Source organism: Belonocnema kinseyi, chromosome 1 (assembly GCF_010883055.1).
Source record: "Belonocnema kinseyi isolate 2016_QV_RU_SX_M_011 chromosome 1, B_treatae_v1, whole genome shotgun sequence".
Lineage (NCBI taxonomy): Eukaryota > Metazoa > Arthropoda > Insecta > Hymenoptera > Cynipidae > Belonocnema > Belonocnema kinseyi.
The window spans coordinates 30,096,255-30,110,071 of NC_046657.1; the positions used below are offsets into that span (position 1 = coordinate 30,096,255).

General features: G+C 27.0%; 1 protein-coding gene across 6 annotated transcripts in view; it reads left to right on the forward strand.

The window, feature by feature from the left end:
* The window catches only part of LOC117171231 (proton-coupled amino acid transporter-like protein CG1139), an 85,856-nt gene that overhangs the window by 70,302 nt on the left and 1,737 nt on the right, over positions 1–13,817 (forward strand). For all 6 annotated transcript variants that reach the window (XM_033358372.1, XM_033358337.1, XM_033358347.1 and 3 more), the window contains 6 exons: positions 3,399–3,448; positions 3,549–3,662; positions 8,264–8,536; positions 8,614–8,698; positions 8,838–9,113; positions 11,218–11,572. In XM_033358372.1, coding sequence (XP_033214263.1) covers positions 3,399–3,448; positions 3,549–3,662; positions 8,264–8,536; positions 8,614–8,698; positions 8,838–9,113; positions 11,218–11,572 — 1,153 coding nt within the window. The remainder of the gene's footprint in view (positions 1–3,398; positions 3,449–3,548; positions 3,663–8,263; positions 8,537–8,613; positions 8,699–8,837; positions 9,114–11,217; positions 11,573–13,817) is intronic.

Sequence of the window (13,817 nt, forward strand, 5' to 3'; positions counted from 1 at the left end):
GGTCAATGGACCACTAACGTTTAAATTTTTCGTTCGAAAATTGATCCTTTTGGTTGAAAATTCATCAATTCTGTTGAAAATTTATTCTTTATAGTAGTAAATTAATTACATTAAAATTTCATTAAAATTAAACATTAAAATTTAAATTCAGAGTTTTTCTCTTTGGAAGAAATGTCAATTTTTGTTGAAAATTCGTTTTTTACTTCGTTGGTAACTAATGTTTTTAACTGAAAATTCAATTATTCCATTTTTTATAATTGATCTTTTTTAGTTAAAAATTCAAATATCTTGTTGAAAATTAGTTTTTTAAAGTTGAAAATTCAACTATTCGGCTGAAAATTGATCTATTTCTTGTAAATTTGATTTTTTCTAATTAATTTTTTTCAATTGAAAATTCAACTACTTGGTTGAAAGTTAAGCTACTTTGTTAAAATTTTAACTTTTTTCTTGAAAATTTATATTTATGGTTGAGGATTCAACTATTTGTTTAAAAAATGTTTTTTTCTGTTGAATGCAATTGGTTGAAAATCATCATTTTTTTAGTTGAAAACTCATTTTTTAACTGAATTATACGACTCAATTTTTCGTTAAAAAAAAAATTTTATTTGAAAATTCAACTATTTGGTTTAAAATTCATCTTTCTCAATACAAAATTCATCCATTGACATTATTTTTATTTCTTGTTAAACATTTAATTGTAAAAAATCTTTTTAGATTGAAAACTTAAAAGTTTTCAGAAAAACATAAATGTTTGTTATTTTTTTTCTAATTCGTATATTTCATTGAAAATGAGACTTTGTTAAAAGTTTATCTCTTTCGTTAAGCAATCGTGTATTTGCTTATAAAATTTTTTTTTTTTTGAAAAGATTAAACTATTTTGTTTAATTTTTAATTGTTTTGCCGAAATTTCGTTTTTTTTTTTTGCAACTTTACTCTTTTGTGGAAAGCTTAATTATTTTGTTAAATTTTTTTAAAATATGAACTGCTCTGCATTGAAGTTTTATTTTTTATTTTTGAAAATTCGACTATTCGCCAAAAGTTCAACTAATTGTTTGAAAATACTTTTCACTTTTGTTTAAAATTTATTTTTCTAACTGAAAATTTAGCTATTCTTTGTGTGGCTAAAAATGTACATTTGTTAGTTAAAAATGCAATTTTTATCTTGCCAGTCAAAGAATCATCTTTTTTAAGATTCATCATCTTGGTTTAAAAGTCATCTCTTTGATTGGAAATTGAACTATTTGTTTACAATTTTTTAAATTTTTTGTTAAAAATTCATATTCTCAGCTGCAAATTTAACTATTCCATGTTTGATTAATAATTGATCTTTTTTAGTTAAAAATTCAAAATTTGTTTGAAAATTCATGTATTTTGTGGGAACCGCTTATTAGGTAATTAATTAATCTTGTTCCTCAAAAATCATCTTTTTTTAAATTGACATAATTCAGTTGAAATTTTATATTTTTAGTTGAAGATAGATGAACAGTATTGTTAAGAATTGATGTACTTTGTTGAAAATTATTTTCTGTTGTCTAAAAATTTTACTATTCCATTTTTGTTTAGACAATTATCCTTTTTAGTTAAAAATTCGTCTTTTTTGTTAGAGAATTAATCTTGTTTGTTGAAAATTCAATGTATAGTTCAACATAAAATCTTAGGAATTTGGAGTGTTTCATATTGAATTTAATATTTTATTTACATAAATATATTTTTTAAATTTCCGTGAATATTCCCCTATTTTTATTTACAAAATCACGCTATTACCTTTTTTTTACAGAATTTTATTATTTTCTAAGTACGGGTGAGTGCTGTAAAAGTGACGGGGGGGGGGTAATACAAAAGACAATTTTACTAATAAATTACTAATAAATTTATAAAAAATTAAAACTAAAATTAATAATATTCTTATTCTCATAGCGGAAGAGAAATGAAAAAATCTCCTTCAACTAGACAAAAAAGAAACTCAACCTTACACAAGTCACGTCCAATACCAGAAAAAGAATTAGTAATTCAGTCACAGTAAGCAGTGAGGCTATTATCTCTACAACAGAAATATTAAATTCTCAAAATGATTGACAACCAGTTTTTAAGTCGTTTAAAAATTTAAATTTTTTCTGTGGGTTTGAAATAATTGACGATTTACTTTTATAATAAATGGTCTATTATATTATGAAAATTTTAAATAATGGTAAATAACTTTTTGACCTTAAGAAAAAATTTAATTGGAAGAAAAAAAAGTCATTTTTAGTCTGATATACTCGTTAAAACATTTTCTAGACTGTAAAAGAGTTACTATGAAGTTCTCAATATCATGACCATGACCATGACCGCGTCTTTTAAATTATACCAATGCGACTAAATATTTCTGCCTTAAATTTCAATTTTTAATGAGGGCTTTACAAAGCTGAACTAATAGAGCCTGACCTTTGCAATTTTTGTTTATAAATGGTGATCCGTCTTTAAGACCTTCAAAAGTTTCTTGTATGTCACTTCCGCTACACATGATATCTCTTGATAATTTTCATCATCTTCGTCCAGGAAGTCCCGAACGTTATTTATATTTTAATGTTTAAATTTCTATTGGTTGAAAAAATGTTCAGTATAATAGTCCGGCTTATATTTTAAACTAATAAAATTTTTTGTAGAAGCTAAACGAATTCTAAAGTGATTTGTTAAGGCCGATTCAAAAAATCATAAACTTTGCGTTAAAGAATAAACTTTGAAAAAATGAAAAATTTTAAGTTTCTAATGCAATAGGAAAAAATTATTCTTTGGCTCCATAAAACTTTTGCTGACTTAACAAAAAAAATTATATTCTTTTATTAACACGTTTTTCATGGAAACCAAAATTCGTTGGGACCCTAAATAAATGTATTGCACAAATAGCAATGAAATTGTTTTTTTGTATGAATAAAATATTTTTTTCACTGTATTGAATACATTTCCTCTATTTATGTTTTTATACGTTTTAAAATTACCCGCGCTTTTTCAATGACACATCTTTACCAATTGGAATTAAATTTCGGAATTCGGAATCGAAACCAATCGAGCGTGGCGTGAAACAGTGCCAGCGCCCATAGTCGTTCGTGGTTGGTGCGCTGTCCCTACTCGAGCCCTCTGCAGTACTGCGCATACGATGCATAAGGCGCTTCATTGGCTAACGTTCGCGCGCTTATTTGAAATGTTTACAATACAATTATTTTAATTATTCATTATAATTGAAAATACTTATAGTTCAACACATTCAATTGGTATGTGGGTGCTTTTTAATATATTCTGAGCATCAGGCTAAAAAATAAAATGAGTATTCAGTAAACGACAAATTTTGTGTAACAATTAAAATGGATTAAGACTTAATCATATTAGGCCTTATTAATTTTGTAAATTTTTTGTTACAGGATTGTATAGATCAAAAGAAGCAACCATCGTCGAATGGTAGTTCAAGCAGGTAATTGTTTTCTTAATTTTTGAATCGCAAAGATATGTATTTATGTTATATATAAAAATTTCATATCCATTTTCGCAATTTAAAAAAATAATTATTTAAGGAATGGAAAAGATGGGGTATATACAGTGGAACTCCAAAGCAAGAAAAAGTATGTCGAAGAACTGGAAGGCACGTATGACCCGTACCAAAATAGAGAAGTTGAGCACCCAACTACGTAAGTAATTTGGAAAATTATTTAAAAATATCTTCTTTTTTCTCTCATTTATGTAATTCTATTTATTTCTCATTCTATCACTTTTTATGGATAATTTAATAAAAATAGGCCAAAAAATATCAAAGGGAGTAATAAAAAATATAAAAGGATAGAAATATATAGAAAAGGATAGAAAGTGATAGAAAGTATATAAAATATATAAAAGGCTGGAAAATGATAGAAAAGGATAGAAAGGGATACAAGAGGATAGAAGAATGTTATAAAAAGATAGAAAATTATGTAAAACCACAAAAAATGATAGAACAGTACATAAAATGATATAAATGCACAGAAAAGGATAGGAAATGATAAAAAAAAAGCTCGAATTGTTTAAAAATTATTATAACTATAGTGAGAATAGGAAAAAAGTATCAAATGAAGCAGACATTTTTTTAGAAGTTAGAAAAGAATAAAATTGTGGACTAGACAATTGGAGAAAAGTTTAGAAGAGGTTTGAATTGCAGCAAAGATATTGGAAATAAGAATAGAAAACAAAATTATAAATCGGTTTAGGAAAAGGTAGAAAGGGATAGAAAAAGATTGAAAATGATAGAAAAGAATAGCAAAGAATAAAAAAGCTAGAATTTTTGCAAAATTCGTTTTGTGAGTTAGTGTAGAAAAAAAATACTAGGGAAGGATAGCAAAGGGCAAAATATGACAGAAAAGGATAGATTTTTTGCAAAATGATTGGATTTGAGATTAAGAAAATATAATTTAAAAAATATCATAAAAAATATAAGAAAATATAATAAAAATAATAAAATCAAAAATGATTAAACGAAGTAGAAAATGATAGAAAAGGATAGAATTGTTTGCAGAAAAATTTAAAAAGGGCTTAGAAAATATTAAAATGGAATAGACAATGACCAAAAAGGTTAGAAAAGGATAGATTTTATCCAGAAAATTATAGGAAAGGGTAGATTTTTTGGTGAAATTAGTGGGCATTGTAAAGGCAAAGCTGATAATCCGGAGTCGAAAAAGATAGAAAAGGATAGAATTGTTGACAAAGTGATTAGAAATATGAATAGGAAAAAATAATAGAACGAAGTAGACAATCCTGAAAAAAGGATATAAAATGATTAACTATTTGACAAATGATTGGAAACGGGAAAATGATTTTTAAGGAAAATATATAAAAATAGAAATTATTATAGAATATTGTAGAAATGATAGAATTATTTACAAAATGATTAGAAAATAAATCAAAGTTAAAAAAGAGTAGAAAAGGATGGAATTAGTGAAAAAGTGAATGTAAATAGAAACTAGAAAAAATTATGAAATGCAGTAGAAAATCATAGAAAAGGATAGATATTTTGGAAAATTTTAAAAGAAAGGATGGTATACAGGAGTGAAAAGGATATAAAAGGATAGAAGTGTTGACAAAGTGATAAGAAATAAGACTATGAAAAACTAATTAAACGAATAAGAACATTGAAAAAAGGATAGAAAAGGATAGAAAAAGATAGGAAATAATAGAATATTGTAGAAAAGGATAGACTGTTGTCAAAATCATTGGAAAAAGATTTTTAAAAAGATTAAACAGAGTGGAAAGGGATAGAATGGTTGAAAATATGATTAGAAATAGTCACAGGAAAAAATTATAAAACCGAGTAGAAAATTTTAGAATGGCTGACAAAGTGATTAGGTTTCTTCACAATCACTACCTGTCCAGAAAATTACTACTTACGGTCTACTATCGCGAATACTGGATATGCAAATGCATTGCCGTTCTTATGTAAATTATCATTTGCAAGTTTGTTAAATAAAATATATCGTTAGAAGAATATCGTTTTATATAGCGCTGTATTACGACTGAAAAAATGATTAAATAATGTAATTAAATTTTGATTGCACTTATAATTACACTTATTTGTTCATAATAAACAATTTTAAAAAAAGAATTGATATAAAAAGATGATAAGAAATAAGAATGGAAAAAATGTTTAACTGGAATAGAAAAGAATAGAAAAGAATAGAAAAGGATCGAGTCGTTGGCGACATGTTTAGAAATAAGAATGGAAAAAAGTGATAAAACGGAATAGAAAATTATAGAAAATAATTTTAGCAAGGATAGAAAGGATTATAATATAGTAGAAAAGGATAAAAAATTATAGAACATGGTAGTAAAGTATGTAAAAAGATAGAAATGTCTAGAAAATGATTAAAATTGGAAATATGATAAGAAATCGGAGTAGAAAACGATAAAAAAGGATAGCTGGAAAGATGATTAAAATATTAGGTAATGAAAAGGAATTGGACAAAAAAATAGTTTGGGAAAGAGGAGTGAAACAAAATGTGAGGAAATGAGTAACCTGGTAAAAAAAAGTCTAAAATCGTTAAGATGGAGATTAAGTAAAATAAAAAAGAATTTAATTTTTGGAAATTAGATTCGATTTAAAAAAATTATAGCAGAATAGAAAACGATAGAATGTGAAAATTCTTTAATTAATCATTCCCTTATATCATTGTAGCATTACATGTAAACTTATTGTAAAAAATGAAACGTTTTTGATTTTTTTTCCTCAACTTTACCTTCCCTTCTAGAACGTCTGCACTATAACTTTTTATTAATTTCTATTAGCATAATTTATATCTAATTCCTCTGAAAATCCTTCATGTTTGTTTCTATGGAGTATAAATTGAACATTTGCATATTATTCATGTAAGGTATAAATGAATTTTATAGCCTGTAGGCCTCGGAAAAATACATTTCATACAATAAATCATACTTTATTTAATTTGTTATTTTTATTTAATTTATTTGGTATGCTGTGTACTTTGCTAAAAACTTGATAGAGATTTCTATTTTTTTAATTTATTACAATATCGACACAGGAAATGGAAAATTCTTGGTGTCCCGCTTTACCCCACACTGTTTCGCTTAACCCCGTCTTACACAGTACACTTTAAATCTCTTTTTTACTTTCTTTTTTTTAAAGGTTGAAATTTGTTAAAAGTTATTGTTTTTAAGTATTTACAGTATCATTGCAGTAAAGTCAGTCTTAGTCGGACATGTGGGGTAAAGCGGGACACCTGTGTATTTCCCGATAGTAAGCAGTCTGCACTCATAAAATGGTACATTCCTGGTGTCCCGGTTTACCATACACTGTTTCACTTAGCCCTGTCTTATATAGTACACTTCAAATCTCTCTTTTTATTTTATTTTTTTGTTGTTTTTAAAAGTTAACATAATGATTTGTTAAAAACTTTTCTTTTTAAATATTTACAATATCATTGACAGCTTTGTGCGATATGTGGGGTAAAGCGGGACACCCGTGTTTTATCCAGCAGAAAGCAACATTTACTCATGAAATGGAAAATTCCTGGTGTGCCGCTTCACCCCACACTGTTTGACTTAGCCCCGCCTTGTACAGTATACTTCTAATCTTTCTTTATTTCACTTTTTTCTTTGTTGTTAAAAGTTTGAATTAAAATTAGTTAAAGTTATTGTTTTTAAATATTTACAATATTATCAAACTTGAGAGACTTAGTCGGTTGTGAGGTAAATCAGGACACCCATGTTTCATCAAGTAGAAAGCAATAGAAACTCATGAAATTGAAAATTCCTATTGTTCCGATTTACCCCACATTGTACCGCTTAGCCCTGTCGTATACAATCTGATTCAAATCTTGATTTTTACTCACTTTTTTTTTATTAAAAGTTAAAATTACAAATTGTTGAAACTTATTGTTTTTAAATATTTAAAACATCATTGACAGTAAAGCTAGGCTCAGTCGAATATGTGGGGTAAAGCGAGACACCCGTGGTTTATCCAGTAGAAAGCTATGTCAACTCATGAAATGCAAAATATCTGGTGTCCTGATTTACCCCAGACTGTTTCACATAGCCCCGACTTATACAATACACTTTAAAAATGTTTTTTGCCTTTCTTTTTCTTGGTTAAAAGTTCAAATCAAAATTTTTTAAAGTTATTGTTCTCAAATATGTACAATATCATTGAGAGCTAAGCGAGTCTTAATCGTACATGTGGGGTAAAGAGGGACACCCGCTGCCAATCCAGTAGAAAACCTAGCACTGTTCAATACAGTGCACTTCTAATCTCTCTTTTTTACTTGCTTCCTTTGTTAAAAGTGAAAATTCATATTTTTTGAATTTTTTGTTTTTAAATATTTACAATATTATCCATGGTAAGAAGAGGCTTAGTCAGATGTGGGGTAAAGCGGACACCCGTGTTTTATTAAGTAGAAAACAATGCATCCACTCATGAAATAAAACATTTCTGGTGTCCCGCTTAACCCCTCACTGTTTCACTTAGCCGTGTCTTATACAGCACACTTCTAATCTCTTTTTTCACTTTTTGTCCATTGTTTAAAGTTAGAATCCAAATTTGTTGAAAATTATTGTTTTTAAATATTTACATTATCATCGACAGTGAAGAGAGGCTTAGTCGGACATAAGGGGTAAAGCGGAACACTCGTAATTTTTTCAGTAGAAAGCAATATCACCTCATGAAATGCAATATTTCTGATGTCCCGCTTTACCCCACCCTCTTTCGTTTAGCCCGTTTTATACAGTACACTTCTAATTTTTTCACTTTCAGATTTTGGGAAACATTGTTTCACCTCCTGAAAGGCAGCCTGGGAACTGGAATTTTGGCCATGCCAAAAGCATTTGCTCACGCAGGATTTGCTATTGGAGTAGTAGGTACCGCCGTAATCGGCTTCCTGTGCACTTACTGCATTCACCTTCTAATTAGGTCAGAATACGAGCTTTGCAAGAGAAGAAAAATCCCATCTTTGACATACCCAACAACAGCTATTGAGGCTTTGAGAGATGGACCCAGGTGTTTGAGGCCATGTGCCAAAATCTCAGGGTGGGTTTCGAAAATGTGCTGAAATTTTTACTGACTTCTTTGAATGTGCAATTAGTCTTATGAAATTTTTCTTTTAGAACTGTGATTAATTCCTTCCTGCTGATATATCAACTTGGTACCTGTTGCGTTTACACAGTCTTCATCGCAACGAATTTAAAATCAGTTAGTATGCATTATTGGCTATCTTGATTTTCCTTGAGAAATAATTACTTCACCTAAACACCTAGGATGACTCACTTTGATACTCTGCTTTAGAATCTACATTTCAAATCCTCTATTACATAATTATGTTTTTCTGCAGGCTTTTGATTCCTTCCTCAAGGAGGACATAGACGTAAGATTGTACATGTTGGTCCTTCTTCTCCCGCTGATATTTATCAATTGGATACGAAATTTGAAGTCTCTCGCTCCTCTCTCGACTATCGCCAATGGCATTACTTTCGCCAGTTTTGGTGTTATACTCTACTTCCTGTTTAGAAATGCACCGAGTATAGAAGGAAAATCACCTGTAGGAAAAGTAGCAGATTTTCCTCTCTACTTTGGAACTGTACTGTTTGCGCTTGAAGCCATAGGAGTGGTAGGTCACTTTAATTGCATATTTTCTATCCTTTTCTATCCTTTTCTATCCTTTTCTATCCTTTTCTATAATTGTATGCAGTTTTACCTACTATTCTATGATTTCATCATACTTTTCTATATGTTTCTATACTTTTCCATATTTTTCACCCTTTATATGCGATTCTATACTTTTATATCTTTTCTATACAATTCTATACTCGTGCATACATTTCTTATACTTTTAATTTTTTTATTCTACTTTTAATTACTTCTCTGCCCTTTATATACTTTTCTATACATTTATATACTCTCTTCTATACTTTTCTACACTTTTCTTATAGTTTTTATACTTTCTTATCCTTTTATATTATTTTGTACCATTTTCTATCATTTTCTATAATTTCTTATAATTGTATGCAGTTTTACATTCTTTTCTATGATTTCCTCATACTTTTCTATATGTTTCTATACTTTTTCATATTTTTCCACCATTCATATACGTTTCTATACCTTAATATCCTTTCCTCACGACTCTATACTTTTTTATACTTTTCTTTTACTTTTAAACACTTTATTCCACTTTTTATTAATTTTAAATCATTTTTACACTTTCTTATCCTTTTCTATCCTTATCTGTCATTTTCTATCCTTTTCTATTATTTCCTCATACTTTTCTATATGTTTCTATACCTACTTTTCTTATACTTTAAACAATTTGTGAGACCTTTCGTATACTTTGCTATGCTTTTTGTATAGTTATATATATTTGTCTTATATAATATTTTTCTATACATATGTTTTTACATTTTTCTATCCTTTTTTTCTTTTCTTTTCTATATATTTATATCATTTTTAGCCTTTCTATACATTTCTATACTTTTCTTATTAATTTATATTTAATATAATTTTTTTTTTAATTTTCTATAATTTTCTATACGTTTTTATACAATTTGTATACTTTTCTATATTTTTCTTATACTTTTCGTATAATTGTCTATACTTTTCAAATATTTTTTATACTTTACGTACACTTTTCATACATACATTATACCTTCCTATCCATTCTATACATTTCTTACAGCTTACACCCTATCTATACGCTTTTATGCGTTCGATCCTTTCTTACTTTTCTATTTTTCTATACTTTCTTATACATTTATTTTTTTTCTTCACTTTTATTCTACTTTTCTATACTTTAGTCTTCATATAATTTTCTGATACAATTTCAATACCTCTCTATCCTTTCTAAATATTTGTTATACGTGTCCATACTTTTCTCTACTTTTCGTATATTTTTTATATGAATGTCTATTTTGTTCTTATTATTTGTTATCAATTATATACTTCTCCTATATTTTTCTATCCTTTTCTTTCACTTCTATACATTTCCTATACATTTGTACACTTTCTTTACGTTTCTTTTTTTCTATCATTCATATACTTTTATATGCTTTTCGTATAGCATTATATACTGCTTTTATACTTTTTTGATAACTTTGATTACTTTTCTAGTACTTTTTTTTACTTCTTTAATCCTTTTAATACCTTTTCATTCTCTTCTATACTTATCTTTTATTTCTATACATTTCCTATATCTTTCTGTCCTTTCTTTACTTTTTATATAAGTTTCATATATTTTTCTGACGCAATTTCAAATTTAATTTTCCATGCATTTCTTACAATTTTCTATAATTTTCTGATGATTTTCTATTCTTTACTTATACTTTTCTGTAGTTTTAATACTTCTTATACTTTTCTAAATGTTTTTATAATTTTTAAATGCTTTTAATGACTTTTTAAGACTTTTCTAAACTTTTCTTATACTTTTCTTATATTTTTCTTTCATTTCTGTACATTTCCTATACATTTCTACCCTTTCTTTACATGTCTGTACTTTGCTACCCTTCATATAATTTTATATCCTTTCATATATTTATGCTATACTTTTATATTCTGCTCTCATACTGCTCTTATACTTTTCTATATGTTTCTATACATTTATTATACATTGAAATATGTTTCTATGCCTTTCCATGATTTCCATCATGTTCTATCCTTTTCTATCCATTATCAATTTCGATCGTGGTTAAAGTAATTTTAAACCACATAATAATTTTCTCAAGATCATGCCTTTGGAAAATGAAATGAATGATCCGAAAAGTTTCGCCAAGCCCGCCGGAGTTCTAAACATCGGAATGGTCAGCATTATTGTTTTATATATTGGAATGGGATTTTTTGGATATCTCACGTATGGCGACGATGTGCAGGGAAGCATTACACTGAGTCTTGGGAATGAACCTGCAGCTAAAGTTGTACAAATACTTTTAGCGATAGCTATTTTTTTCACACACGCTCTTCAATGCTATGTCGCGATTGACATTTTTTGGAATGGTTATCTGCTCCCGAAAATGGCAGATAGTGGGAAAAAAACAATTATCTGGGAATATGTCGTCAGAACCGGGCTGGTTCTTATTACATGTAAGTTTCTCTATTTAATCCAATTTCATATTTTCTCAGCTTTCCCGGTGATCCTAAAAAATATTTTCGGAGGAAATAGGGGACTTAACATTTAAAAAAAAAGGACTTTTTTGTATAAAAAGGGGACTTTTAGGGTATTATAGGGCGAACCATAAAGCCTGAAATCTATTGAAACATCCATAAAACATAAGACATATAGTACTTATTGATATACAATATGGTTGTCAGTAGTATATAATATGATAGTCATTACTATACAATATGACATTCATTAATTTACAAAGTGATAATCATTTCTGTACAATATGGTAATCATTACTAAACAATATAATACTCACTGCTATACAATATGGTAACCAAAACTATATATTATGGTATTCAATATTGCACAATATGGTACTCATTACTACACAATATGATATTCATTACTATACAATGCATAATCCAACCCGAGACGTTATTCAATACTATACAAAGTATATAGAGTATAGCTATACAGTATAGTATTATAAAACCAACTTATCGTGTATTCTTTTGTTACCAATCATATCGTCTCATGTTTACCTTCTGATCAAATTCGAACGATAATATCGGAAAAATTAGAACTGTCGTAATAAAAGTCGCTAAAAATAATGAAGAAAATTAATTCTACTGGCATTAATTACTTAGTTAATTAAATAAATAATTAATTCCTAAATAGGGCAAGTAGTGAAAATTGGTATGTCCATGAATTTAAGTTTTTTAATTTGTCTGTAGTGTGGATTGGTATCATTTATATTATTTTAATTTTCTTAAAATATATGAATTTTTTACTCACCAAAAAATTGTTTAAAACTAGTTTGGAAGAAATAGTTAGTTTGGACAAAATTAAAAAATATTTTATAAACAATAGAAAATCTTTTAAAGTTTTAAAATATTTTTAATTTCTTCAAAACTTCTAAAATTCCTAAACATCTTTCAATATGACAAGGTTAATTTTTAAAATTGGGAAAATTATTCAGAATTTAAAAGAATTGCCTTAAAATCATCCAGCTATTTTTTACGTTTTTAGATATCTTTTGAAATATTTTAAAACTTTTTTTGATTTTCTTTAAAAATTAATTTGAAAAAAAATAATATTTAAATTTTTCACACGAATCATAAGAAATGTTTCTTTTCAATTTTTTCAGGAATCTTAAGACAATTTTTTTATTATCTTGAAACCTGTCAAAACGCTTCAGAAGCTTTAAAATTTTATTTCATAACCTTCTAAAACGTATATTTTTCAATAAAAATTGTATCACTTTTCAAATTATAAACCAGTTTCCAAATTTTTCCCAAACTTCTTAATAATATCTTCTAGCGTTAGTCGGATTTTTCCTTATAATTTTTTAAAATCCTGCAAAATTAAAAAAATTGGACCTAAATCTTTTAGATTTTTTTTCGACAACTGTTGAAATCTTTTGAAATGCTTTAAAAAATGTTGACCGTCTTGTAAACTTCATTTCAAAAATAAAAAATAATTTTAAACTTTATCAGGTATCTTAAAACAATTAGTTTATCTATCGAAACATTTCAAAATTATCAAAATTCTTCTAAATTTGTTGTTCAAAATCTTGAAAAATCTAGATTTCGCTGTTCATCTTTTAAAATCTCTCCAATTTTAAAATTATTTTTGACTCTTTCTCATACTTCTGAATATCTTTCAAACTTATTGGTATATATATTTTAAAATGTTGTATTCTTGTAATTTTAAAAATTTGACTTTAAAAACTTTTACATTTTCTTTCAAAATTATTTGGAATGTTTTGAAATATTTCTCAATTTCGTCTTCAATTTTATTTTTCAAATCTTCCCAGGAATCTTAAAAAAAAATGTTAAGCTCTTGAAACCTTTCAAAATTCTTTCAGAAACACTTATTTTTTTAATATTCAGAAATCTCCATATTCTCTTCATATTTAATAATTTTTTAAAGACAAATTCATACAATATATTCATAATATTTTACGTTGTATTTCAAAACTGCCAATTTTAAATATGGAAATATATAAAAGCACAGCTTCCTATGGAGACATCAATATTTAAGTAACAAGTGCTTTTAGTGGGCTTATGAAAATGAAAATATTCATATGAAATTTATTAAAAACACTAAGATTCAATTTTTTGGGTTCAAGTTGATAATCAAAATTTTCGTTATAAAAAAATCTTCTGAAAAAACAAGGATTACTACACAATATAATACATATTACTTACTATACAATCTGGT